This window comes from Notamacropus eugenii, chromosome 1, assembly GCF_028372415.1.
Source record: "Notamacropus eugenii isolate mMacEug1 chromosome 1, mMacEug1.pri_v2, whole genome shotgun sequence".
Lineage (NCBI taxonomy): Eukaryota > Metazoa > Chordata > Mammalia > Diprotodontia > Macropodidae > Notamacropus > Notamacropus eugenii.
The window spans coordinates 55,767,572-55,795,165 of record NC_092872.1 but is presented as its reverse complement, the minus strand read 5'-3'; the positions used below and the strand labels follow the sequence as shown (position 1 = coordinate 55,795,165).

At 43.1% G+C, this 27,594-nt stretch overlaps 1 protein-coding gene and 1 long non-coding RNA gene across 3 annotated transcripts in view; one reads left to right on the top strand and one right to left on the bottom strand.

The window, feature by feature from the left end:
* The first annotated feature begins 842 nt into the window (after positions 1–842).
* LOC140500133 (uncharacterized) overlaps positions 843–27,594 on the top strand; it is a 67,627-nt gene continuing 40,875 nt past the window's right edge. For both annotated transcript variants that reach the window (XR_011965622.1, XR_011965621.1), the window contains exon 1: positions 843–981. This is a non-coding gene — a long non-coding RNA (uncharacterized lncRNA). The remainder of the gene's footprint in view (positions 982–27,594) is intronic.
* LOC140500102 (brain-specific serine protease 4-like) lies at positions 6,384–13,201 on the bottom strand. Its single transcript, XM_072602396.1, has 6 exons — positions 13,003–13,201; positions 11,782–11,808; positions 11,193–11,355; positions 9,776–10,050; positions 7,839–7,996; positions 6,384–7,102 (listed from the first exon to the last, which is right to left on the bottom strand). Exons 1-6 carry the CDS (start codon positions 13,184–13,186, stop codon positions 6,854–6,856), a joined length of 1,056 nt encoding a protein of 351 aa, XP_072458497.1. The 5' UTR covers positions 13,187–13,201; the 3' UTR covers positions 6,384–6,853.

Below are 27,594 nucleotides of genomic sequence, written 5' to 3'. Positions count from 1 at the left end.
ATGGTATGAAATGTTAAACCACAGCCATTCTTGATTTTTCAATATGTTGCCAAGAAGACCAAATCTAATCTCCCTTCAGGTAACATTCCTTAGAATACTCGAAAATAGCTATCAAATCCATGCTTCCCCACCCCACCACCCATCTTCACTTCTCCAGGCTAAATAGACCCAATCAGTCTTCACCTGATTGAGTTTGTAGCTAAATATCCCCAACCTGTCCTCACTTGACATAATTTGTGGCTATTTCCTACATCTGAGTTACACACCCTTGGGTTTGAACTTTAAAAGGGAGTGACAAAAAGCATCTAGAGGAAAATAACAAAGTAGTACTATGAGTCTGGGGGACTATATATAGGTCCATGGGGAGGTGGGGCTCACCAGAGAGGAAAGTTGTTTGTATCTTTAAGTTTTTTCTGACTTGGAGACTGGGGAAGACACACAGAATAATACTCTACCACTGAAGGACTCTGTAGCTCTCTAGATTACCAGAAAGAGAAGTAGATTGAGAGACACAGGGAGGGGGAGACTAAAGGATTCAAAGAGAGTAGGGGTAGACTAAGGGAGACACACATAGGGGACAACTGAGGTACACAGAGAAGGAGAAGTCTACATCAGAGGGAAGACCAAAGAGGCAAAGGGGGGTAATGGGAAAAAAGAGAAGAACCTGGGGGATAGCATAGGTAGATATAGAGACTAAGGGGCAGAAAAAGAGAGAGATGGAGAGATCAGAGTCTGAATGAAGATACAGGAAAGTATCATTGAAATAACAAGGAGGTCAAGAAGATGGACTTCCAGCTGAAACATTGTAAGAGGTTGTGGTTTCCAGGTTAATAGGAGAACACAGAACACCTGGCATTGAGTTTCCCTGCCCAACCCTTCTTCTCCTCTGAGTCACCTCCTTCCTCCCCAGACCGGTTCTCTGCTCCTGTTAGCAGGAGACCAGTCTGTTATGGTGAAGCAGGGAGGGGTTCTTCAGCCCAGGTAAGAATGCTCTGGGGGTGGGGTGGGAAAACCCAGGTCCTAGGTGAAGTTGAGGGGGTGAAGATGTGGGTGGGCTGGGGAGAGGGAGTAACAGGGAACAGAGTTGAGCTTGAAGAGGTCAGGGTTTTGGATTGGGGTTGAGGAGCTGGAATCACAGTCATAAAATATGAAATATCAGAGCTAAATGGGACCTTGGAACAGAAAATACAGAATATTCAGATCTGGGAACACACACTGTAAGAAATGGAAGCAGAGATATAGCTAGAATTTTTTTTTCAACTGGATCAAAAATCGTCAAGGGTGCAGACATCACAAAGAGCCACTGGGTACAGTCATGCCGAGAAAGGGAGTGGTCCAACCCTGAGAAGAGTCCATTTCCTATCCCTGAAAGATTGGGGATGAAGGGAGATAGCCCCCAGGAGGGTGCCACGGTGACCAGCACCCTAGAGGGGAAATCAAACATTACATGGCTGCTCAGGTCAACAGTTACCATGGGGATGAAGCACTCACACCAAGCTATTGGTACTTGGGGTAGAATCCCAATCATCCCATGCTAGTTATAACTCTAGATAGAAAGGACCTTCCGATATAAACAAAAAATATCAGAAGTGGAAAGGGTCTTACAGTCTAGATATTCTGGTCTCTTCAGTTTACAGATGGGGCAACCTTTCTGGAAATGGGAAGTAACTCAGCTAAGTTCATAGAGCAAGTCCTTCAGAGGCAGGACTGGAACTCGTGTCTTTGGACTCAACTCAGGGCTCCTTCCCCTATAGGAACTGAAGAAATGCTCAGGGCCTAGGGAAAAAAAGATTGCTTTAAACCAAACTACCAGCTTTGGATCAGAGTTATTAAGAACTGGGAGGGGGCTGGGTTGGTCAGGAGAGGGCAGGGAGGGCAAGGAAGGGTCAAGAAGCCCTAAGGATGGAGAGGAAGAGATAAGACCCAGAAAAGGCAGCCTAGGTTCTGAAAGGAACAGGACAAGAGAATGGGAAGGTCTTGGGGTAGGAGGGGGTTCTCAGAGTGCAGAAAAGCTCTCTTCCTAATTACTTTGCCTAGAGAATCCCCTCCCTCTGGCTCTTTTGCCAGATTTCTGCCAACATAGGGGAAGAGAAGGAAGCTAGGGGTCAAAAGAGGTGACTTGGAGTTCGTGATGAAGGGAAATCCAAGAATCCAGTTGTCTCATTGTTTTCACACTCGTCGCTGGGGAGGAATTTCTAGAATCTCAAGTGACTCACTTAATGAATCAGTTGGGAGCGGGTGAGGAGGCTCGACTCACCCCAAATCTCTGAGCATGGCCCAGGGATTGGGATTGAGCCTGAGGCAGGATCATGGTGGATCAAGGGTTGGTATCAACAAAAGAGACCTCAGAATGAGGCCTCCATCTCCTTCTCCCCTCTCCCCACATTATATCTCCCTGGCATTGGAGGGATGTTCCATCAAGGCCCCTGTGGAAAGGCACTAAACCATGTATATGTTAAATGGAGAATCAGTAGCAATGTAAACTCTTTAAAAACAATGACTGTTTGGGGGACATTTGGTGGGGGGAGGGGGAAGGGTTGTGTCTATACCTCAAGCACCTGGTACAGTGTTGTGCAAATAGCTGGCAACTGAGAGATGTTTGTTAGGCACTAGGCTAGAGTCACAACTTTGTCATTTCTAGCTACATGCTCTTATGCAAGTCACTCAATGCTCATGAGACTCAGCTCCCTCCCCTGGATGAAAGCGAAACACTGGGGTCTCAAATATATACATAGAATAAAGTCATACATAAGGCTAGAAATTTGCTAGGCCTGTAAATTTAAAAGCTACTAGTTGGGGAACAAAACAAACTAGGATAACATCCAAATACAAGTATATGCCACAAGTTACCAAAAAATACTAATATTTTATATAAAGTTATATTGAGATGCACACACACATACATATGCACACACACATACACACACATACATGCACATACATGCACGCATACACATACACGTGTATGGACGCATACCCGCATGCATACACACACGTAGGCACAGGTGCACTGCACATGCATGCACATGTACACACGCATGCACACATACACACATACACATGCACGTGCACACGTGCACACACATAACATGTGATAAGATGTAATTATTCATTCTCATAAATTAGATTCCCTGGGCCTTGAAAATAACTTTAAGTCCCTGATGTTATATGAAATTCTTAGGATTTCACATCTCAGTATGTATCTTTCACAAACACTCTGTGCCAAAATTGTTCCTTAAATGTAAAACCATATGTGGTCATTTCTAAAACTTCCTACAAAGGGTTTCATAAGAGTAGATGAGACATATCCTTTTTGTTCTCAAACATAGAAGAAGTCTCTCCAACGTGACCATCTTCCAAATAGCTATTTGAATATCTTCCAATAAAAGTATTGTTTGGAAGAGATCTGATTACTACACACAACGCTTAGTGATTCAGTACATTTGCTTCCAGACTGACAGGGCTTTGAATTCAGACCCACGGTTCTGGCAAAGGGTGGTCTTCCTACAGACGTTCCTATGCTGAGCCTCACAGGCCCAGTCTCAGAGTTAAGGGAACATACTTTAAGTCTCTATGGGGATTCTCAGTGAGATGTTGTCTGTGTGTTCCAGAACCTACATATATCTGAGCCAGAATGACTTTGTATATGTTGAATCTATGGGATTTCATATTTAAATGAGTAGAGCACGATAGTAAGATTAACTTGGTTTTCTACAGATGGAGCCACTGAATATTTCCCAAGGGAATTAAGCTGTTCTCACTTGGGTCAGTCAGTCAAATACTCACTCTGGCATTTCATTGCCTTCAAGGACCTCATGTTCTAATGGGGCTGATAGTGTGCAAATAACTATGCATGGGCAAAATATATGCAGTGTAAAGGGGAGATAGTCTCAGACTGAGAGGGGACAGGGAGAAACAGAATGGGAAAGTCCTCTTGCAGAAGATGGGATTCAAGTTGTCTTGTAGGAAGCTGAAGAAGCCAGAAGGAGGAGGTAAGGAGAGAGAACGTTCCAGGTATGGAAGAAAGTCAGTGAAAAGGTACAAAGTCAGGAGAGGGTGTCTTCATTGGCCCCAAAGGTATAGAAGGAAGTTGATAGCCATATGTGGATAAGTTAAGAGGCATCTTTCCTCCCCAGTTTCCTTACTGATCACCAATACTCAATGAATTGGTTCCAGGATAGGTAGTTCTTGGGTGTTGTGATTTTGGGGGGTTTCTTTGGGGTTTTGTTTGTTTGGTTTTTTGCCCCTGGTGCATTTTCCTTATCTGAATTGAAATTATAAATTATCTACCTTTTTCTAGCATGGGAAGGAATTTCTCTTCCCTGAAAGCAACACTTGTAATAATGTTTCCTTAATAATATAAGCCTGTGGGATTTATGAAATGGAGATAATGTTACCCTGCCAACTTCACGGGGGTATTGTGAGAAAAGTACTTTCTTTGAACTCCATGAAGGCAGGTCTAGGTCTCACAGAAACTTTGTATTTTTCCCAGAACCTAGCCCCACTCTGTGCACTACATACACCTTTTAAGTAGGTGCTTAATAAATGTTTGACTTGAATGCTTTATGAGAGACAGTATAATGGTGTGTTGGGGTGGGGGTGGGGGTGGGGGGGTGGAGGAAGTACTGCCACTGAAGGCAGGAGGTCTGAATTTAAATCCAGGCTCTGACATTGAATGGTTGTTCAAACATGGGCAAGTTACTCATCTTGCTGCCTTACCTATCTCTGCAAGCCAACAAATATTACAAAACCATGAGATGATCACTGTTAATACCATCAGTGACTCTACCCTAAATTTAGGCCTGGAAGGATAGGACAGAGGACCAACCAGTCAGACTGTGTGAGCCAGTAAGTTTTTAGGACTTGAAGAGACCTTGGACTCCTTGCCAATTCTTAACCTGGTGCCTGGATGGATTTCAAGGGGATTATGAAGTTGAATGGGGAGAAAAATTTGCATCTTTATTTTCACTGTAATTGGTTTGCTTTGTGATCTGATGTATTTCACTTTATGCATTTTAAAAAACATTTTTCTGAGAAGGATAGGCTTCACCAGACTACCAAAGGGGTTTTCCATGACACAAGAAAAACTGTTTGAGAGATCATCTAGAATCCTGATCTCTAAAATGCCAAGAGGCTAGGTTTCTTCCTCTGCAGTATACCATTGACATTCCAAAGTCAGAGTCCCCACAGAGATATTCAGGTAGTTTCCTTTAGGAGAGTTTGGAGTAAGAGAACAGGAGTTCTCCCAACTCCATCCCCTATATGCTTAATTCCTACATGCCACACAGGGCAGTGTCTCTAGTTTGACTTCTCCCCTCTCCTCACCTCAGTCATGTCCCTGGTTTCTGCCATGCCTTAATGAATCACTAGGAGCTGGGGAGGGTAGTTGGGGGGGTAGTTGCCTAGAAGTGGCCTAGGAGAGAGAGCGTGGGGCAAGGAGAACTAGGTGAGAATCCTAGCTCCACCACTCACTAGTTATGGGACCAGCACAAGTCACTTCATCCCTCTGAGTCTTTGTTTCTTTCTCTGTCAAATAGGAATAATGATTTTTTTCTGCCTGTCTCACAGGGTTATTGCCAGAAAGCACCCTCTATACTATGAAGTGTTATATAATTATGATCTCTGATAATGACATGAGAATTCCAATGGTGGGGGTCTGGAAGGAGGAGGCAGGGTACTCTGAAGAGACAAGGAGCTGTAAAGATCCTGGTGAGGGGTCTGGAAACAAGGCAATACAGTCTAGAAAGCTAAGAAGAATCATATAGTGTCAGAGCTGAGAAGGACCTTAAAACAACGAATGTCAGAGAGAAAGGGCCTTACAATATAGAATGTCAGAGCTTGAAAGGACTTAGATTATAAAATGCTAGAGCTGGAAGAGACCTTAGAACAGGGAATATAGAATTTCAGAGTTGTAAGGGAGTTTAAAACAAAAAACAAAGGTGATCAGACTTTTAAGGGCCCTTAGAACATTGAATATAGAATTCCATGGTGGGAAGAGATCTTAGACATAGAAAAGACATTACAATAAAGAACATAGAATGTCAGATTTCTAAGGGATCTTAGATCATGAAATGTCAGATTTGGAAGGGACTTTGAAAATAACTTATTCTAACACTTTGATTAAGATGAAGAAAATGAATCCTGGGGGAAAAGAAATTTGCCCACATTTCTACAATTGGTTGGTGGTAGAACTGGGATTAGAATCCTAGTATAGTTCAGCTATTTCCTCTGTCCTGTAACATTTCTGGTAAGGAGATCTGGATCATAGGAGAATCTTGGTGACCTGGGAAGTGCCCCTTTGAGGATAATAGAAAGGATATTTCTGTTATGGTCAAGATCCCATGTCAGGAAACAGGAAGCTTGGGTAAGAGAAAAATCCCGGAACAGGTGAATAAAAAATTTATTGAAATTCGAGGAATAAATAGTATTAGATACATAGAAGTGGTTACAAATAACTATAAAACTCAGTTAACATTCAAACATAGACTTTCCTGAGGACTATGTTCTTCTCTCACCCCTCTCTACCTAACCAGGGAATGAGACTGAGGCAGCTCTGGGTCACCGGCCAGCCGGGATAGGACACGGAAGTTCATGCTTCTCACCTTCTATCCATACCCTGCTTTTTCCTCAGGGCCTGGGGGAGGTGGGGAGAGAGGGTGCCTAATCCCAGAGGGAATGGCATAGGCCTAGGGGAAAGCTAATTGGCAGCAGAGGTGAGGCATGAAGCTAGGCATTTGAATTCTTCCACCCTTCAGTGGTAGGTCATAGGTTTAGTGAGACACTGCAACACGAAGTCACAGACCCAGGTGTCTAGCTGACCCCTCAGCTGGCCCCTAGATCCCACCTCCCACCCCTAGGAAGACTTCAGTCTGTAACCTTGAGCAGGCCTCCTGCCTACAAGCCTGAAGTCTTCACTGTCTCTCCATGGCTGTCCTCGGAACTGTGCCCCTTGCACTATCCTTTGGATCCAAGTCTCGTGGGCAGTGAGGCTAATGTAGACACCAGGCCGGTTGCGCTCAGCACAGCCCTCTCCCCAGCTGATGATGCCAGCAAGAAGCCAGGACTCATTCACTTGACACATGAGGGGGCCCCCTGAGTCACCCTGTAGGGATGGAGAAAAGTTACATACTTTTAGAACGTGAAAAGAGGAAAGACCTAGCGTAAGCTAAGTAAAACAGGTCATGAAATCTCCTGGCTCTGGGGTGAGCAAGTTGGACCCAGTCGGACCCAGGTGGCTGACAGCTTTCCTTCCCTCAGCCCCTACTGAAATACTCTGCTATTAGGAACGAGAACAGATGAGCAGCCGCTACAATTTCTAAAGGAAACCAGACAACCTGACACAGAAGAAATTAGGTGGGAAACCATTTTAAACACTCACAAAACTCAACTTCTCTTTCCTGTTAAGCATCAAAGCCCTTCAGAACCTGACCCCAACTGACCTTTCCAGTTTTATAATACACTAACTCCCCCTCCCCCTTATGGATTTTATGGCACAGCCAAACTGGCCTGCTCTGCTCAGGTAGCCTCTTGCCCCTGAGTTGACACATGGCAGAGGATCAGGAGACTAATGCAAGTTTTGCTGGCTGCTAAGAATAAAGCCGCTTGGGGATCTGTCTAGAATTGCTCTTGAGAGAGGAATCAGATTGTCTCTTGGGTTGTCATGCCAAAGGGAGTGAACGAGGCCACAGAAGTCAATGAGCCGAAGAAGTACCACCTGATTCTTGGGAGAATTCATTGTTCCTGGGTACAATCTATCTATCTGGGTCTAGGGTAGGGTTAGAGAAGAAGATAGCTCCCTCTAGAGTAGGCCAATCACCCAACCCAGGGATGGAACTTACCAGGCATGCATCTTTCTTGCCTTCCAGGTAGCCAGCACACAGCATATCTGAGGTGATGACCCCCTGTCCCACACCCTGCCAGTAGAGACGGCTGCATGTCTCAGAGGAAATGATGGGAACTTTCAACTTTTGTAAGGTCTGGGGATATGGCAGGGAAACTAAATGGGAGAAAGAGGAAAGGAAAGAGGGAGTCAGGCTCAGAGAGAACCAGTCCCCAGTCTTCTCCATTCCCAGGGACTTTTCAGAAGCCTTTTCTTTTCCCCATCTCTGTAAGGACAGTAAGAAATGGTCCACACTCATCCCTCAGCACCAAGGTCTCTACTTCAGGATCTTATCACTGATGGTTGGGAGATGACTCCCTGCTAGCAATTTCAGAGTTTTAAGGATACTCCCAATGATGCAGATACCCCTCAGAATCCTAAGCCTTTTGACTTGTCTATTTCTTTTTGTTGTCTCAGTTTCTTTTCTGTTTGGTTAGCTCCCTATATATGTCTCTGGACCTGAGTGTCTTTCTTTTCCTCTGTGTCTTTCAATATGTCTATATATGTCCTTGTGTTTAGATTCTAGCCCTTTATCAATTCACTGAAGGAATCCTATATTGGACTTAATTTGATGGAGACAGGACACAAAACCATGGCATACAGAGATAGTCTGCCTTGGTAACACAAAACTTAGAAGGAACATGATTGTTATTTTCAAATACAAGGAAGACTATCATGGGGTAGGGGTGGGGAGGATGAGATTTAAATTGTTTGGCCCTAAAGACCAGAACAGCAGCTAGATTGGGCAATGAAAGTCAGGAAGACCTGAATTCAAATCCTGCCCCAGACACTTATTAGCTGTATGACCCTGGGCCAGTCACTTAACCCTGTTTGCCTCAGTTTCCTCACTTATAAAATGAGCTAGAGAAGGAAATGACAAACCTCTCCAATATCTTTGCAAGAAAATGGGTCACAAATAGTCAGACATAACTGAAAAACAATTGAACAACAGCTAAAAAACCAGACTAGGAAAGAATGATTGGCAGGCCGTGGGTGTTTTCTCCATTTATGGAGATGTTTAAGTAGGTACAAGTTTGACTATAATTTAGGCCAAGGTTAGACTAAAAGGCCTGTAAGATGCCTTCTAGATAAAATATTCTACCATTTTACCATAACGCCATTTAAAAACAGGGATATAAAGTAGATTTTCCACATTTTTGCTTCTCTGAACCTAAGGCAGCTTGGTTAATCACAGCTCCTTCCCATTAACCCTCCAGAAGGAGAGGTAGGGGGAGAGAGAGAGATGGAAACAGTCAGAATGTCTTGATGATAAGTTCAGTTCCTGCATAATTGTAAAATTGTTCTCTGTCTGGGGTATAGAACTGTGTTGCTCCTGACTCTTGTTGGCCACTCAGCATCACCCTAATATTCTGGGAAGGGCTGGTTTCCTGGGACTAGAACTTTTACTGCCTCCCCTCTCTCTGGACCAGAACCAACACTGAAACCCATGTGGGAGTGAAATGAATGACAACATGTCTCGTCATATCCTTGCTGGACCAATGGCTTTGAATACTATCAGTAAACTCAGTACGTAGGTCAGCTGAACATGAGGCTCTCTGGTCCTTAAAATCTTGACTCAGTGTTTAAGTCTGTCTTTGCTTCTCTGTCTCTCATGTAATCGTGGAGTCTTGTCACACATTCCCAGTTGCCTAAGTAGTCTCATACTTGGTTATTGGTGCCCCTCAACTTCCTATTTGCCCTTCCCTGGGTAAGCTCCAGATTGTCAAAGTCGTTTTTATAATAAAGTCTAGAATTAAACCCTACTCTAGATACGGTGTAACCAAGGTAGGGAAGAGCAATTTTGGAACCTTCTCCCCACTCTGTTTGTCTCTGCCTCCAGGCATCCATAACTTTTCCTTCTTTAAGTGAACATGCGTGTTTCATGAGAGCTCTCACCTCCATCTGCAATGCTGCCCCAGCCAGCAATCCAGCAAGTGGTACCAGGAAGGAGTTTCACAGTGCTGTCAGGCAAACAGATGGGCAGGACATGCTCAGAGAATTTGATGGAGTGATCCAGACGTACCAAGGCAATGTCCCCTCGGTTGCTTTCATTCCAGACGTATTTAGGGTGGGGCAGTACCCAGGCCATGCCCACTCGTATGGCTCGATGGCCAGGGTTTCCCAGCTGCCAGGCCCCCAGAAGCACTGAAAATTGAGATGGCTCCACGGAACTGGAAAGAGAGAAATAGCTAGTTGAGAACTAGCAAGATGGGGGCTACTTGGGACAGGATGCCTGGGTTCTTGGTGAGGGGAGAGGTCTGCGGGACAGGACATGAGTTTTAAAGGAGAAGAGAAGGGCAAAATTTTTAATTCTTGGAGAGATGAGAGAAGACTAATGTAAGGAAGACCTTCAAGCAATTAAAGCTCTGGAAGAGTAGAATGAGCTGCCTCAGGGGTGTTCTTCCTCATTAGAAGTCTTTAAGAGAAAGCAGAATGACTGCTGGTCAAGAATGGTATAGATAGGATTTTTGGTCTCGCTCCATATAGAAGTAGTATATGCTGGGGTTCTTGGAGTACAGAAGTCTGTGGACGCAAGATGCTTGGGTTGTAAGGAAGGAAGTGTGGACAAGAAATACGGTTCCTAAGGGAAAGACATATGGGGGATAGGATGCCAGGGTATGGAAGAAGCAGTGTTGTATAACGAAATAAAATTTGGGATTTGGAGTTGAAGGCCACAAGTACATCTCAGGTCTGCTACTCGCTATCAACATGACATTGGGCAAGTCACTTACACTTTGTGTGTCTCAAGTTCTTCATCTGTAAAATGAAAGAATTGGGCCAGATGACCTCAAAGGTGCTTTCTAGCTCTAGGGAGGGAGAACAAGGAGACAAAATACTTGGGTTCTAGTGCAAAAAGGCACAGGAAACAGGATCCCTGGATTCTAGGAAGAAGAGGTCTAGCCAACAAGATTCTTGGGTTCTGAGAGAAGACAGAGAAACAAAGTGGATGGCTTCTAGGATAGATAGGTCTGGGGCGCAGGATACCTATGAAAGAGCTAGATGGCATAGTGAATAGTATGCTGTATTTGAATTAAGGAAGACCCGAATTCAAATCCTGCCTCAGACGCATCACTAAACTCCTCAGTCTGTTTCCTCTTCTGTGAAAAGAGATAGATAATAATAGCATCTAGCTCCCAGGGGGTGTTATGAGAACCAAGTTGAATGAAGAAAAATTGTAAAGCCCTTTACAAACCTGAAAGTGCTGAAAAAATGCTAGCTGTCATAAAAATTATTATTATTTATTAGGAAGAAGAGAGATCTAGGAGACAGGATTTCTGGGAGAGGAAAGGAGAAGGGTAGGAGGAAAACATACTCCTTGAAGCAATGGGCAGCTGTGACCACCCATCTGTTGGTGATCAGGGAGCCAGCACAGTGGTGAGTCCCATTTTTCTGGATGCTGACGATCCATGGCCATTCAGCATCCAAGGCATTCTCACCGCCTACAATTCGGTTTAGCTGCTGGGGTTTCCCACAATCTAGAGGGAAAAGAGGAAGTTAGAACTCCTTTCTCTTCTCTAGCAACTCTTCCCTAACCCATATCATCCATCATTTTCTCTTGGCTTTTCTTGATCTCCTCCATCCTGTAATGAGGACCCCTTGTCTCCCTTAGAAGAAGCTATGTGGCACAGTGGATAGAGCCAAGAGGACCTGAGTTCAAATCTGATCTTCCATACTTACTTGCTATGTGACCCTGAGCAAGTCAATTAACCCCTGTTTACCTCAGTCTTCTCAACTGCAAAATGGGAATAATTACAGCATCGCCCCCCGCAGAATTGTTGTGAGGATCAAATTAAAAGATATGTATATAGAGTTTAGCACAGTGCCTGGCACATAGAAGGTGCTAGGTAAATATTTATTCTCTTCCTATCCTTTCCTGGGATGCCCCAGTATTTCCTACTCACCTGGCATCTCAGCAGCTTCTAGAGGGACTAGTAGGAAAAAAAAAAAAAGTATCAAGATGATTGAACAGAATGAGGCCAGTAGCTCTAAACCCAGGCCTACAGTCCCAAAGACCTCCTCATCCCCATACTCCTCCCCTTTCTGAGAAGCCCCTTGGGTCCCAGAGGGCAGGAATCCTTTGGGAATCACTGCCTGGAGGCTGAAAGGAACATAACTTTATTGTTCTCCTGTAACTCTGACTGCACCTCCAAGCACCCCTCTGTCCATCCTCCCTCTACCCACCAGAACTTTCTGTCTATGTGTCATTCAAGTCATCATTGTAGGCTCTGAATAGATTCAGAGATGGATGCAAGGAGAATTAGATTATGAGAACCATCCCTTCTTACTTTCCTTCCATATCTGAGCCTCCAGTGCAGACTTCCCTTAACACTCAATACTTATTCTCCTGACATCAGTTCTTCCCTAGAGCAGTGTCTTATCTCTCTAGGCTACAAATGCATTTCCTCCTGCTGAACCTGCCCTATGTCCCTTTTCAGAATCTCTACCCTCTCTTGGATGGAAGTTGGGGCAAGGACAAGATGAGAAAAGAGAGTGGAAGCTCTGGGAAAACAGAAGAAGGAGCAGTACAGGGACAGTATAGAAAAGGTAGATCGGTCAAAACAGAGCCAGAGACGTTGACAGATTCATTGACTCATAAGATGTCACAGTTGGAAGGGACCCAAGGAAGGGAAGTGTCTCACTCAAGATCACACATTGTATCAATGGCAGAGTCAGAACTAAAACGTAGTGTTCCTGATTCCTAGTCCAAGGCTGCAAACACACACACTCACACACTCACACACTCACACACATGCACACACGCACACGCACACACGCACACGCACACACACACACAATTAGAGCTAGAAAGTATAAGAAAATTAAAAGCAAGAAACTGAGCTGCAAAGAAAGAGTAGAATGAAAATAGACACCAGAGTGGAAAGAGAATAAGAGAAAGAAATAAAAATTAGAAGAGAAAACAGGAGCAGAGAAGAGGGGGAGCAAGATAAAAGGAACTGAGAGAGAGCTAGGTTTAGGAAGTAGAGGTAGAAGGCTATGGAGCTGGAGCAAGGACTCTCTAGGGAGAAAAAGGAGAACACTGCAGAATAGAAGAGGGAGGCGAGATAGGAGAGGTCAGAGAGAAACAGCAAGTCCAGTCAAGGGAACCCAACTTAATGACTCACCTGAATGGACCAGGAGAGGTAGAAAGGCCAAGAACCTGAACCAGCCCCAGCAAGAGCTGGAAAATCCCATGGTGAGTGAGGAAGGAGGGCTCAGGGCCCTGGGACCAGGATGATAGGAGTTGTGCGTTCCAGAGAGAAAGACTGAGTATGTGGCCTGGCTTGCAGGCCCTTGGTTTTTATCCATGGGGAGGGTGGAATGCTGTTAGACCAGTTGAATCAGTGTGTTCTTGGTTGAGGCCCTGTCCCAAGGCTGTGGGTCATTAATATGGCCTTGGGCAGAACCAGCTTCCTCCACCTGCCTCAGGTCCATGGAATGGTTGGCTTTGGGGCAAGCTCCCTGGCCTCAAGAAGGAGGAGGGAGAGAGAAGTAAAGAACAAAAAAAAATGTTAAGGTTAGAACCTTAGAACCCAGAAGGTCAGAGTAGGACAGGATTGTAGAGAGCAAAACATAAAAAGTCAGAACTGCAAGGAACCTTAGAACTCAAGACCAGAAGGGACCTTGAAATCCAAAATATTAAAGCTAGAAGAAGCCTTTCCTGATCCCCATTAATACTAGTGCCTTCAATAGGTTGATTATATCCAATGTATCATATATACACATATATATGTGTGTGTGTGCATATGTATATGTGTGTGTGCATATGTGTGTGTACACACACATGTACAAAAACATACATATGTGTGTATATACACGCATATGCAAATACATATACATGTGTGTGTGTGTGTAAACACACACACACACACACACCTATATCTTGTTTGTCCATGGCAGTTTTTATATTGTCCCCAATTAGACTGTGAACTCTTTGAAAGAAAAGAATGTTTTCCATCTTTCTTTGTATTCTCATTGCTAGGCACAGTGCCTGCCATGTAATAGGCACTTAATAACATGTGCATGTATGTATATATATGTATACACCTACACACACATGTACATGTATATACGTATACACATACACATTCATTAAGGTTCACAAAGTACTTTACAATATCTCATTTTATTCTCACCACAACCATGAGAGGTAGGGTCTATTATAATCCCCATTTTACAAATGGAGAAACCAAGGTCAGCAGAGGTTAAATGATTTGCTCACATTGCTAGTAAATGTCCTAGACTGCGACTGAGATCAGATCTTCCTGATTCTAGGTTTGGGGGTCTATCACCTGCACCGTAGAGCTCAAGAGATCATCTAGTTCAAAGGTTTTTAATCTTTTTTGTCATGGAGTCCTTTGACAATTTTTTCAAGTCTATGGATTTCTTCTCAGAATAATGTTCTTAGATACATAAAACAGGATTACAAGTTAAACCAATTATATTAAAACACAGTTATCAAAATATTTTTTAAAAAATTCATGAACTTCAGATTAAGAACTCCCTAATCTAAGCCAACACCCCATCTTAGGAGGAAGTAGAAAGGAAATTGAATATCACAGAAGAAAGGACTTGCCAAAGATCAAAGAGGGGTTTAGTGGTTAGAGCGGGGCCAGAACCCAGTCAGATTTATCATTGGAAGAGCCTTTAGTGATCCTTCTAGTCAAACACCCTAATTTTACAGATAGGGATCCTGAGACCCAGAATGGTCCAGTGGTTTGGCCCATAGCCCATGTCATCATAGATAGAAGAATCATAGATCTAGATCTGGAAGAGACTCTAGAGGACATCTATGTGAACTTTTTCAATCTACAGGTAAGGAAACTGAATTCTAGAAAGTAGAGATGATTTGTCCAAGGTCACATAGGTCACAACCATTAAAGACAGGGTTTGAACCCAGGACCTCTAACCCTGTTGTTTTTCCATCATTCCATAGTAAGTCAAAGTAGAGGAGGGAGAGCATCTCCTGGCTCAGGATACACCTTACTATATTATCTCCCAACAGCTGATGAAAAACACATAAATTAGTTCTAATCCTGGTCTGAGCTCTCACTGTGTACAGGGAGGATTTGGGGGGAGGGGGGTTGATGCTAGGGAGATTTCCCAGGTGTGGAAAAAATGGTGATCCAGTAGAGGCTGGGAGGCAGATGCTTGACTAGACATCACAAAATCGCCGAGTTAGAAGAGATCCTAGAGGCTGTCGAGTCCAACCCATACTTGAATAAGAATTCACCCTACAAACTATTGGACAAATGACCACCCAGCTTTTGCTGTCTAGTGAGGGGATACTACTCCATACCCCACTGGTGTTTGGGATAGCTCTAATCCTTATGAAGGTTTTCCTTATCAAACCTAATTTCTATCAATTGTTCCTGTAGGGACCAAGCAAAACAAGTCAAATCCCTTTGAAGATAAGTATCATGTTCCATGCTAAATCTTCTCTTTTCCAAGCTAAATATTCTTGGATCCTTCAACCAGTCAGTCAACAAATATTTATTAAGTCCCTTATTTTGTGCCAGGCACTGTGCTAAATTCTAGGGATACAAAGGATGACAAAAGTATGGTCCCTGCCCTCAAACAGCTCATGTTCTAATGGAGGAGACCAACACTCAAACCACTACATACATACACAGTAAATGGGAAGGGATCTCAGAGGGAGGACACTGGTGGCAGAAAATGTAAAGGGGTGTGGAAAGGTCGACAACAGAAGGTAGGAGCCAAGCCCAGTGTTGAGCTGATAACCCTGATAGCATCATCTCAAAACCCTTCTTCCCTGGTTCGTCCTCCTCTGGAGACTCTCCAGGTCATCAATATCATTTCCAAAAGCTGAGAACTTTTTGCAGACCTTGCAAATACCAAGAAATCAAGACACTGTCTTTTGGATGGAGTGAAAGCTCCTAAGGGCAAGGACTGTTTCATTTGGCGCAGTATCTGGAATAGAGTAGGTATTTAATGAGTGCTTGATTGATCAGTGATGATTGAATGATACCATCAGCATCCTTAGTTCCCTAAATTCAGCCTAAAATGGCATTTGATTTTTTTCAGCTGATACACAATACACTATTAATTCATAATGAGCTCTGAATTCCACTAAGGAAAAAAGCCAGATTTTTGGTTGAATTTCTATCTAGTCATACCTCTCCTAACTTAAGCTTGTGGAGTTGATTTTTTTGAACTCAAGCGTAAGACTTTACATTTATCCAAATTAAATTTAACCTTACTAGATTTGACTTTGTGTCCTTATTTTGTTATACAACGTATTAAACTATTACTTCTAACTGTGTTATCTGCAGGCACATCAAAGGAGAAAGATTTAAGAGCTGGAACAGGAGGTCTTGGGTCCAGGAACAGAACGTGTGTGTGTGTGTGTGTGTGCGTGTGTGTGTGTGTGTGTGTATGTGTGCGTGCATGTGTGTAGTAATGGCTTCTGAGACATAGAGAGTGAGGGATGGGATGGGGCAGGTACCCTGGCCCCTAACGGCCCCTTGGCCTCTGGTGGCCAGAGTCCTGTGTGACTCAGTCACAGTGGACCTGACCCAGCCCTCAGCTCTGGAATCCCGTTAGCCCACTTCCCGGAAAGCTGTGATTCAGGTCCCCCAGCTTCCAAAACTCAGCCCACAGGAGAGAAGCCAGGGCCACCTCCTGGTTGGCAGGACACAATCTTCCCAGAAGTGACCCAACTGGTCTCCTTCCTGTTGTCACTGTTTTTTGCTGTGCAGGGGTGGAGCTTGGACCAATCATTGCCAGGCTCTGAGGAGTCACCTGTTCCTCAGCTTCTTAGAGTGGGAGGGGGAGTGGGAGAAGAGACTAAGAAGCTATGATAAGAGCCAGAAACTAAGGGCTGGGGGGGAAGGGGGGGAAGGAAGGGCAGTGAATCTAGGTACCATGAGGAAAGATGGGGTAATAGAGGCCTATGGGCAAGACCCAGGCCACAATGATGCCATGACTCATGAGCATGGGGAAACAAGCATTTATATAACACCTACTATGTGCACTATGCTGAGCACTATACAAGTATTACCACATTTGATGCTCACTGCAACCTGAGACATTGGTGCTATGATTATCCCCATTTTATAGAGACTTTGGCAAACAGAAGTTAAGTGACTTGCCCAGGGTCACATAGTAAGAGTCTGAAATGGCTTTGAACTCAGGTCTTCATGACTCCAGGCCCAGTGCTATATCGACTTCAGCAGCAGCAGCCTCTAAGTGGTGATTTGGAAAGTTTGAGTGTAGAATTGGGGAGCAAAGATTGGGTGCTAGGAGGGAAGGGAGAATCAGAATCCCCTTCCCCACTTTGGACCTCAGTCTAGGAGAGGCAGACATGGTATAGTAGAAAGGTCATTATACAGCAGGAAATCCCTTGTTCACTGGCCAAGGAATCAGAAGACTTGGGCATGAGTCTTAATTAAGCCACTAACTTCCTGTGTGATCTTGGGTAAGTCAGTTCCCATCCTTGGCCTTAATTTTCCCCCTCTGTCAAATGAAAGGATTAAGCTCCATGTCTAATGGTCCTTCCCAGCACTAAGGTTCTAAGATCTCTCAAACACTGCAAAACACATCCCTGTAAGGGTCAAAGGGTTTACTTGCTATGATCTCATCAGTGTGACCTCAGTGCTGATCGGTGAGGAGGAAGGAAGGGACATAATTAGGGGGAAATTAGGGGTGGTTTGGACTTTGTGTTGTGTCTGCTGTGAACTCAAGCGGAGGTTTTTCCCCAATAGGGTTTACCAATTACCAGTCAGCTGTGACCCAATGGGTGGGAGAAACTTATATTTGTGGCAGGATCTGTCCTTTGACTAGCCTTTCCCACACTCAGACAGCAGCCCTTCCCCTTCTCAGACAGACAGACAGGCAGATGGCCAAGTGGACAGAGAGCAGACTTTGCCCTCCAGGAGGAAAAAAGAGAGCCATTACATTGCTTTAAAGTACGTGGTGAAGAAGCCTGCTTTCTGCCCCCACCCTTGTCCCAAAAGGCACTAGAACATATGTGAGGCAGCCTCCCAGGGTTCAAATCCTGAGGACCTTGGAAAAATCTCTCATTTCTTTGTGTGTCAGTTTCCTATCTGTACAATTTCAACAATAGTACTAGCACTGCCTATCTCATGGGGTTATTATGAAAATGAGATATCACATAGATAAACTCTTGAGAACCATAGGAGTTTATCTACATAACTCGTTTTCATAATAAACAAACATAAACAAAAAAAAGTAAAAAGGAAATTCTGTCACTAGCTTGCTGTATAAAGTTGTGCAAGCTCCTAGCTAGGCTTCAGCTTCCTTATCTATGACAAGAGTAGACTAATGATTTTTACAACCTATTCCAGATCTGACATTCTCTGTTCCCTTCCAGAAATTCAAGTGGTTGCCATCCCACCACCCCCACTTCCAAATCCATACGAACCCCCAGGACTCTGCCCCATTCCTAGCCCCAACATCTCCCTCCTACTTATACCTCCTCTCCCTATCAGGCCTTCATTCCAAATTCTAGACAAACTAAATTGAGGGTGAATGAGGCAGACATCTCTCTTGAAATGGAGCAGATTCTGGGGTGGGATAGACTTGAAAAAATAACCAAGGAGCCTTACCCAAAGGGAGGAGAGGAATATAGGGGGGCCCCCAAAATAGTTTAAAAGGATAGGAGGGAACTATGGAGGAAATTCTCAGAAGCAGTCTGGGAGAATTGCCCTGGAGGACCATTCTTCAAATTCCATGGGGGAATGGGAGAGGCTATGGGAAGGCAGAAGTGAGAGAGACCAAGGTTTCTTATCCCCAATCTAATTGGGAAAAGGAAGATTCCCTTTCCTCTGTCCCTCAAGGTATTAGAGTGCTAGAAGTGACTGTCCTGGTGGAGGGGCAGGGAGGGACTTTCCTGCAGGCCCAGAGCTGGTCCAACTAGCAGAGGAAGAAAGTAAAGCAGTGTTATACAGGGGCTCTTCCTCTCTGTATGGCACCTTTCCACATTTTTAAACCTATAAGTGCTTTGAGTTGGAGGGAGTTGTTCCAGTTATTGTCACTCTCCAGAAAACACTTCCCCTACACATGATAGGATTTTATAGGCCCTAATCTGACAAGGTGAGATAAAAGACTTGGAGAAAGGAAATGGCTGGTCCAAAGTCACAGGGCTCACACAATGGCTCTAGACTCCTAGCCTAAGGCTCTTTCTAATCATTAATAATAACAGTGCAGAGGTTGAATTAAACAATGGGAATTACCCCCAGGGAGTAGAGGCCCTATTGGAACCTCCAAGAGATTCCAAGGAACTTGGTGTTTCCACACTTGGGCCTTTTAGGGTGGATGAACTTCCTGGCTGTTTCTGGCCACACAGTCACTTAGCACTGAAAGGATTTGAGGCAGAAAACCTTGAATGGTCCCTTGGTCTTCCCGCCTGACCCTTGATCACATTGAGGAGCAGAGTGCAACACTAGATTACAGGACAGATAGCTGACTTTCTATCTTCTTTTGATTCTTTAGATGGCATTACACAACTCCAACACTTCTAGCATCATGGCGCCCACTTCCACCCTAGAGTAGGAGCGGAGAGCCCTAGGGTCTTCATCACTTAGTTTAAATAGGGAGATTTCACTAGAAGAGTGAACCCTTTGTGCCCTTTTCTGAGTAACTATCATCAGCTTTGAAGTAGCCATGGCCACTTACAGGTGACATCCCAATTCCAGACCACAGACGGCCCTTGGTGGAAAAGGAAGAGCAGTTGGAACCTTGGACCCTCCCACGGACCGAAGCAGTGTTTCCCATGAGAATAATAAGAATGATCCAATGATGATAAGAAGGACAAGTTTGCTGTAATAATTCAGATATTTTATTCAGCTGCACAATAGTCAGTAGAACCTTAAACTTAAAAAAAAGGAAGAAAACAACCTGTCCCAGCACTGTTTCTACGTGAACTCCACCAAACTGAAATAGAAAGAACAAAATAATAGCAATACAATAAATGCTTTTATCTTACTTGCTTTTAAAAATAAATTTTAATTGATATCTTTGGGGTTTTGTACCACATTTCCCAATAAATACTTCCCTTCTCCATGTCCTTTAACAAAGGAGAATAAAGGGAAGGTGACATTTAACAAAACTAATTTATATACTGAAAATATCCGATGTTATAGTCAATTTTCCACACCCATATTCCTTCCACCTCAGAAAAGAATTATTGTTCTAATTACAATGATAATATTTTCTTATTCTCAATACCCCTCATTTCCATAATGCTAAAAGGTTTGCAAAGTTCTTTGCTTACAGCTATGAAGGGAAACAAAAGGTAAATAAAAGATGATGCTTGGCCTTGAATTCTTCACAATCCAATTGGGAGGGGGGTAAGACCCAGATTTATACAGATAACACACTAGAAAATGATCAGTTCATCAGAGGAAGACAAAGGGTAATGACATGGGATGAGATAGAGAGAGTTCTGAAAAGGATTCATGGAGTAGGTAGCATTTGAGCCAGGCCTCCAAGAATCAGTAGGTGGTTGATAGGTTGCTTTGTCCTTCCTTCTTGAAGAAGACCTTGACATCAGGAAGGTGACACCATGACATGTAAGTGAATTGGATTTAAGTGAGGTAGTGCTGTGCAAAGTCACTAGCCTCACTTTCACCTCTGGAGCCATCTGGGTCCAGTGGCCAGATATAGATCAAGAGAACTGGAGGTGGCCCAGGATGGAGTGGGGAGACCTTAACAGGTCTTAGTCTGATTGAGGCAAAGCTTTATTAACAGGTACCTCCACAAAGAAGATTAGAAGCAAGGGCTTATTGCCTTGGGGACTTCTCTCCTGGAAATTCAGCAGCCCCAACTATAAAGCATTGGGCTTCCTATTGCGATATAACACTGGACAGAGAAAACCCCACATCCTGTCCTACCCCAGGCATTAGTATGAAAAGACAGGATTGGAGGGAATTTTACAGATTATCTAATCTAATCCCTACGTTTTACAGCTGGGGAAACTGGGGTACAGAAAGCTAAGCTGATTTGCTCAAATTCACACAGGAAATAAATACAGGAACTAGGGTTCAAACTCGGGTCCTCTTCTTCCTATAATAAATAGACTAAGCTGTCTGATCAAGAACAAACTCCTTTTCTTCACCTTTGAAAAATGTCTGAATGTGATTTTACATGTACCATTATTAAATTCTTACCTTCTCAGTAGGTGGGGGAGGGTTACAGGAAGTGAGAGAATATGAGAATCAAAATTTTTTTTTAAATGTTAAAAATAAATAAGTAATTTTTTTTAAATGGCTGGGTACAAAATATGTAACTTGTCTAAATAGTAAAACTGGGCATTTATATGGCACTTAAAAGTTTGCAGAGCACTTGGTATACGTTATCTAATTCAAGCCTCACACAACATCCCTATGAAGTAAGTACTAAAGAATTATTGTTCTAATTCCATTTTAGATGAGGTTTAGAGACAGATAAGGAAGTTGGGTCTCAAAGAGACTTACTCATTGTCACCCATTCAGTACCAGAGGCAGAATTTGAACCCAGATTAACAGAGAGCAAATAATTTAGATGGTGAAAAATTTCACCATCTTTCATCCTTAAAGCTAGACTCCAATAGGACCTCCTCCATGAACCCTCTCCTGATACCCCCTCATTGGTGATGTCTTTCCCCCTTTGACCTCACATAGCATTTTTTTTTTTTGGTCTAGTTAGTTATCTCTGCTTATGTCTTATTTTGCCCTTTCTACCCCCAGTACTAGACTGTTCCATGAGGGCAGGCATGCTTTGATTCTCCCTTAGTACCTAGTCTGGCACTCTATGCAGTAAACATTTAATAAATGTCTGTTGAATGAATGAATAAACCTTTGAATGAATGAATAAACCATCAAATGAATGAATAAACTGAGATGTTCTGCCCAAAGAAGAGAAGAGAGACTTGCTTACTACCTTCAGATACCTGAAAGATACTTATCAGGACAAAAAGACATTAGACTTGTTTTGTGAGCCTCTGGAGAGCAGGACAAAGATCTGTAAGCAGGAAGTTATGGGAAGAGAAATCTGGGCTCAACAATTGGGTTTTCAAATAACAGCTTATTATAATTACTTATTAATTATGTTGTATTATTAGTTATATTATTATTAATACCAGTCATGGAGTATAGAAATCGATCTTGCCCTACAGGAAAATAAAGTGGAGGGGAACAAGAAAAGAGGAGGTGATAGAAGGGTGGGCAGATTGGAGAAAGGAGTGGTTAGGGTGCACTCTGTCCTGGGGTGGAAAGAGATGGGGAGAAAATTTGGAATTCAAAATCTTATGGAAGTGAATGTTGAAAACTGAAAACAAATAAATTATGTCAAAAAAAAGAAACAATTGGGTCATCCCAAGGTGGAGTGAAATTCTTCAGAGGGTCATGCATTTCCTGTCTGTGGAGGTAGGATGACCACTCATTGGGGATGCCATATTATGGGAGTCTTCCTTGGGTTAACATCACTAGGCATGACCTTGGAGGTCCTTACCAATTCTGAGATCCTGTGATTCTATGGTTCTACTCAGCACCCATACCTTGGGAAAGGATCTAGTAAACCAAATTCCCACCAAGGTGTTATTGACTGTCTAGGGCTTATTTCAACAGTTTCTGCTTCCTTAATCTACAATTAAAAAGAACATGGAGGGCAATGCTAAACCAAAGGAATGAATTACTCATGGAAGAATTTCAGGCACTATGACCACATAGTTGAATCCCTCCTCTTCCCTGGAATATGAGGGACCCTGAGCCCTAAGCCCTGCCTTTCCCTCCTTGGGGCAGTCAGGTATCCCAGTGGATAGTCATGAGTTCAAAACCTGCCTCACACACTTACTTAACTTCTCTCAGACTCATTTTCTTCATCTGTAAAATAAGATTAATAATTATTAATAATCAATAAGATTAATAATAATACATCTTTCATAGGTTATGAGGATCAAACAAGATTGTGTGTGTGTGTGTGTGTGTGTGTGTGTGTGTGTGTGTGTGTGTGTGTGTACAGAGAGAGAGAGAGTCTAAAATGTTATACAAATGTTAGCTATTATCCTGCAAACCACCTTGCACAAAGCAGAGGTTGGCCAGGATCACACAGCATGTCAGTGGTAGAGTTGGGCAAGGACGGAGTCCGGTTTGGGGGTAAGGAATGTGCTGGGTAATGAGAGTACTATCTCGTGTGCTTGACTCCTCAGGGTTACCAGCAGGAGGGCCCTGAGAACCGTAGGTTTGGGATGACCTCAGCAGTCATCCTCTGAGCTTTCTATCTCCAGGAAGCTTTGCTCAAATTGATCTCTAATAAATAGAGATAGACAAATGGATGCTATGACATGGTAGAGTAGAAAAAGCCTGGTACCAGAAGTCAGAAGAGCTGAGTTCTAGTCCTCATCCTATCGTTTATTCATGAATTTAGTCATGTGAGCCTTGTCCATACAATGAGGGTCTTAGACTGGGCAATAATTAATGTCCCTTTCAGTTTTAATGGTTTCTCTAACATTCCTTCAGGTTTGAATGTTCTAAGGATCATAAAGGGAACTTCATGATCTAACATTCTTTGTCCTGCCATCTTTTTCAATTACAATGGTCTGTTGTCTATGGTGAGGGAGACGCTATCTGTTTTATCACAATACATTGCCCTTGTGCCCAAGAGAAATTCAGGTGGAAAGTGATGTTGTGGCCACACTTTCTTTCCTCTGTTATGCTTATTTTTGTAGAATTTTGTGACTGGTTGGGCAGTAGAGTAAATGTTAGGAGGTCAGTAAGATTGTTAGCTATTACATAAGGTTTGAGTGTCTCCGAGCCCAAGGAGATGGGGATTGGGCATTTGGATCCAACCCCAGAATTAAAGTGGGGAGCCATAGGTTCTAGTGCTGGCACTGCTGTTACTATCTGTGTGACATCACGCCAGTCACTTCTGTGGCATGATGTCACTTCTTATCGGTCAAATGAGAATCATCATCCTTGTACCGTCTACCTAACAGTGCTATTGAGAAGCTCCAATGAGGCAATGATTATCAATGCATATTGTAAATCACAAAGTACTGTGCAAATGTCAGCTGTCAGAGAACACAAAATATTAGACCCAGCAGGGCCATTGGACCAAAAAATGTCAAAGCTAGACGAGACCTTGGAATTCATTTCACCCAATCCCATCATTGTATAGATCAGAAAACTGGGGCCCAGAGAGAATGAATGACCTCTCAAAAGTCACACAGCAAGTTAGTGGCAGGATCTAGACTAGAACCCACCTCTCTGGACTCCAAGTACCTGTCACTTTTCCTGATGCAGCAAGCTAATGATACAAATGCAACTAGAATTAAGAACTCCTGGAACCCAATTCATGGCTCTTTCCATTAAACAGTTGCCTCCACCTATCAAATTGGCTTTTCACTCCTTAGGGCTCCATTTTCCTCCTCTGTAAAACAGAGGTAATAACTCTGGCATGGTCCCCTTCACAAGCCTCTTGAAATGGCTATGAGATAATAGATGTGGTAGGTATTCGGTATTATTCAGAGGTAAGGTTTCCTTATGGTGAAGCATCCCTGGAAACCTTATAGGGAAGGGGTAATAGTGCAGCACAAGTCAGGGAATTTCTGTAGTCCTATGGTTTTTTCAAAACAGCTTCCTAGTTTACCTGGTTAATAATTAAAGTTCCCCAGTAGCGAGCTCTTTTCAACCTCATCCAATATTTCTTCACCCTTCCCATCTGGAGGAAGTTTCCTCCATCTGATCAAATTTCCTTTCGCTCATTTGAACATGGTTTCTCTTGCTCTTCTATCTGAGAAAATTGAGTCATTGGCCACCCTCCCTCCTGTCCCCACTCCTTATGCTCCAGAAGACCATAGAGCCAAAAGCCATTAAAGCTTGAAGGAAACTCAGAACGTGGAATACAGAAGAAGCTAGAAGGAATCTTGGAACACACAACATAGAATTTCAAAACTGCAAGAGACTTTAGAACATAGAATATTAGAGCTAAAAAGGAGGATATTCTCAGATCAAGAGACCTAGAGGGTATAAAGGCTCACCCAAGACAGTCATTAAGGTTTCCCCTTCACACTTGAAGATAGCTGCCTTTGGATACCTAAAGGGCTGTGCTGTCGAAGAGGAATCGGACTTGCCCTGCCTGGCTCCAGAAAGCAGAACTAGGAGCATCAGGGGATGACAAAGAAGCAGGTTTAAGTTTGTTGAAAGGAAAAATGTCCTTAAAATGTTATTGTTGCTGTTTAGTCACTTGAGCCATGTACAACTCTTCATGTTCCCATTTGGCAAAGATACTGCAGTGCTTTGCTATTTCCTTCTCCAGATCATTTTACAGATGAGGAAACTGAAGCAAATAGGGTTACGTGACTAGTCCAGGGTCATACAGCTAATAAGTGTCTGACGCCAGATTTGAACTCAGATTTTCCTAATTCCAAGCCTGGCACTCTATTCACTTCACTAACCTAGCTGCTGTCCAAAAATGCATTGGATACATTAAAAGTTCTTCCAAGGATGGATAGACAGTGTAGAGGAAATTTTTGGTCAGGTATGGGTTGGACAAGATGGTCGTAAAGGTCTTTTCCAACTCCAAGATTCTGTAGTTCTTCATGGGATTATGTGATTCCCCACCACACCACACCCAAAGTCTTCTGTTCTCCAAACTCAAGTATCCCAACTCCTTCCCTTTCTTCATAGAGTCTAGGTCTCATCTTCCTAGCCACAAACTACAAAGTCTCTTCTTTAGATTCTATAGTAATAATTCAGCAGCGATTATGTGCCTACTCTGTACCAAGCTGCTTGACTCCTAACATGAGAGGTTCAATGGAAAAGACCTGGCCAAGTTCAAGTCTCATTTCTGAAACACATTGATTGCATGGCCCTGGTTAAGTCATTTAGCCTTTAAGTGCCTCAGGCAACTGTCTAAGATTTTAAGTTTCAGAGAAGATGCTGATCTTCAGTGGGAGAGGGGATCATGGGAGCTCTTTGGATTCATAATATCACAAGTACTGTTTTTAAAAAAAGTGCCAGGACATTGTTGTTTCTTCATGACCCTATTTTGATGTTTTCTTGTCAAAGATACTGGAGTGGCTTGCCACTTCCTTCTCCAGCTCATTTTACAGATGAGGAAACTGAGGCAAACAGGACCACATAGCTAGTAAGTGTCTGATATCAGATTTGACCGATGAAGGTAAGTCCTCCTGACTCCAGACTAACACCCTATACACTGCCACCTGGCTGGCTGAGGCTAAATACCAGACATACAGAGACAAAAATAAAATGGTACCTGCCCTCAAGAAGTTAACATTTGTAAGAGGGCTCTGGTATATCCACAAAATGACTCTGACAACATTGCTGATGAGCATTCTTCTGCAAGAGCTGTGATAATGTGGAACAGAAATGTCTTGGAGAGACTGTGGAACAGGTGTAGACATTTTGGAACTGGTTTCGGTCTGTTAACAAGGTAATTGGGAGAAGCCTTCTTTAATTAGGTGCATAGTCAAAACTGGGGATGTCTCAGAAAGATATGAGTCAACTAAACCCCGGTTTCTTTGCCTCCTTCTCTTTAACTACACTCTAATGGTTTGACTCTTTCAATGAGAGCATCCCAGGAGAGAGGATGTTGTAAGAGAAGAGGACTCAGAGCATATAAATATGCCTTTGTGAACATTAATTGATGGAACTGGAGTGAGGTGGAGGTAGCCTACCTGGCTCTGAGAGGGCCCCACCTTTGCTACTTATTACCTGGGTGATGTTAGACTTCTATGATCTTAATTTTCTTATCTATAAAATGAGCAAGTTGAATTAGGTGAGTTCTAAGATTCTTTCCACCTCTAAACTCATGTTCCAGACTCTCTAGGTAAAAAATTTAGCTCACAGAGTACAGAATTGGAAAAGACCTGAAAGATTAAATCTAATTCCCTCATTTTACATATAGGGAAACTGAGGCTCCAATAGAGGAAAAGACTTGCCAAAAAAGACCTCGGAGTTGATCCCACATCTCCTTACTACAATCATGTGCTATTGAAAGCAACTGACCTGAAGCAAAGTATAGCTACACAGTGATTTCTGGAGTCATATAACTGCAGAGTGTCAAATCTGAAAGAGACCTGAGAAATTGCCTTATTCATAAGCTAGAAAAGTGACGAAACTGTTCACACCTATGTTGTAAGGGAAGAGGCCTTGAGTCCATCAAGACCTCATTCCTTGGCCTCTGAATTTGTTCTTTCCCAATCTAAGTACAGGGATTGGGACCTGTAGTCTTGGGACAATCTGTTAAGAGATGGAGCATCCACACTGCCTTGCAAACCTGTGGCTAGATTCTAAAGGCAACAGTTCAGCATTGTTGTCCAGAGGAATTAAGGACATATACCTCAAGTTGGGCAAAGACAGAGGGAAAGATTCCATATGCACTATAGGCACTCTTTATGGTAGTAAAAAAGCAGACAAAAAACAAACACGCAAAAAAAACTGGAAACAAAGTGGGTACCCATCGATTTGAGAATGACTGAATAAATTATAGCGTAGAAATGTAATGGAATATTATTACACAGTATGAAAAAATGAATATGAGAAATTCAGAGAAGCTTGGGAAGACTTTGTGAACTAAGTAAAGTAGAGCCAAGAAAAACTGACATATAGTGACCATGATAATGTAAAGGAAAACAATGCTAAAGGACAGAATTCAGATTGGTGGAATGACTGATCAATTCCAAGAAATGAATGAAAAAAGCATTTTTATTAAGCACTTCCTATGCACAAAGCATT

Coding starts and splice junctions, on each gene's coding strand:
- LOC140500102 (XM_072602396.1), bottom strand. CDS start 13,186: ATGGATAAAAACCAAGGGCCTGCAAGCCAGGCCACATACTCAGTCTTT. Junction 11,809..13,002: donor ACCTCTCCTGGTCCATTCAG/GTGAGTCATTAA, acceptor TTTTCCTACTAG/TCCCTCTAGAAGCTGCTGAG. Junction 10,051..11,192: donor GCTGCCCATTGCTTCAAGGA/GTATGTTTTCCT, acceptor CTCTCTTTCCAG/TTCCGTGGAGCCATCTCAAT.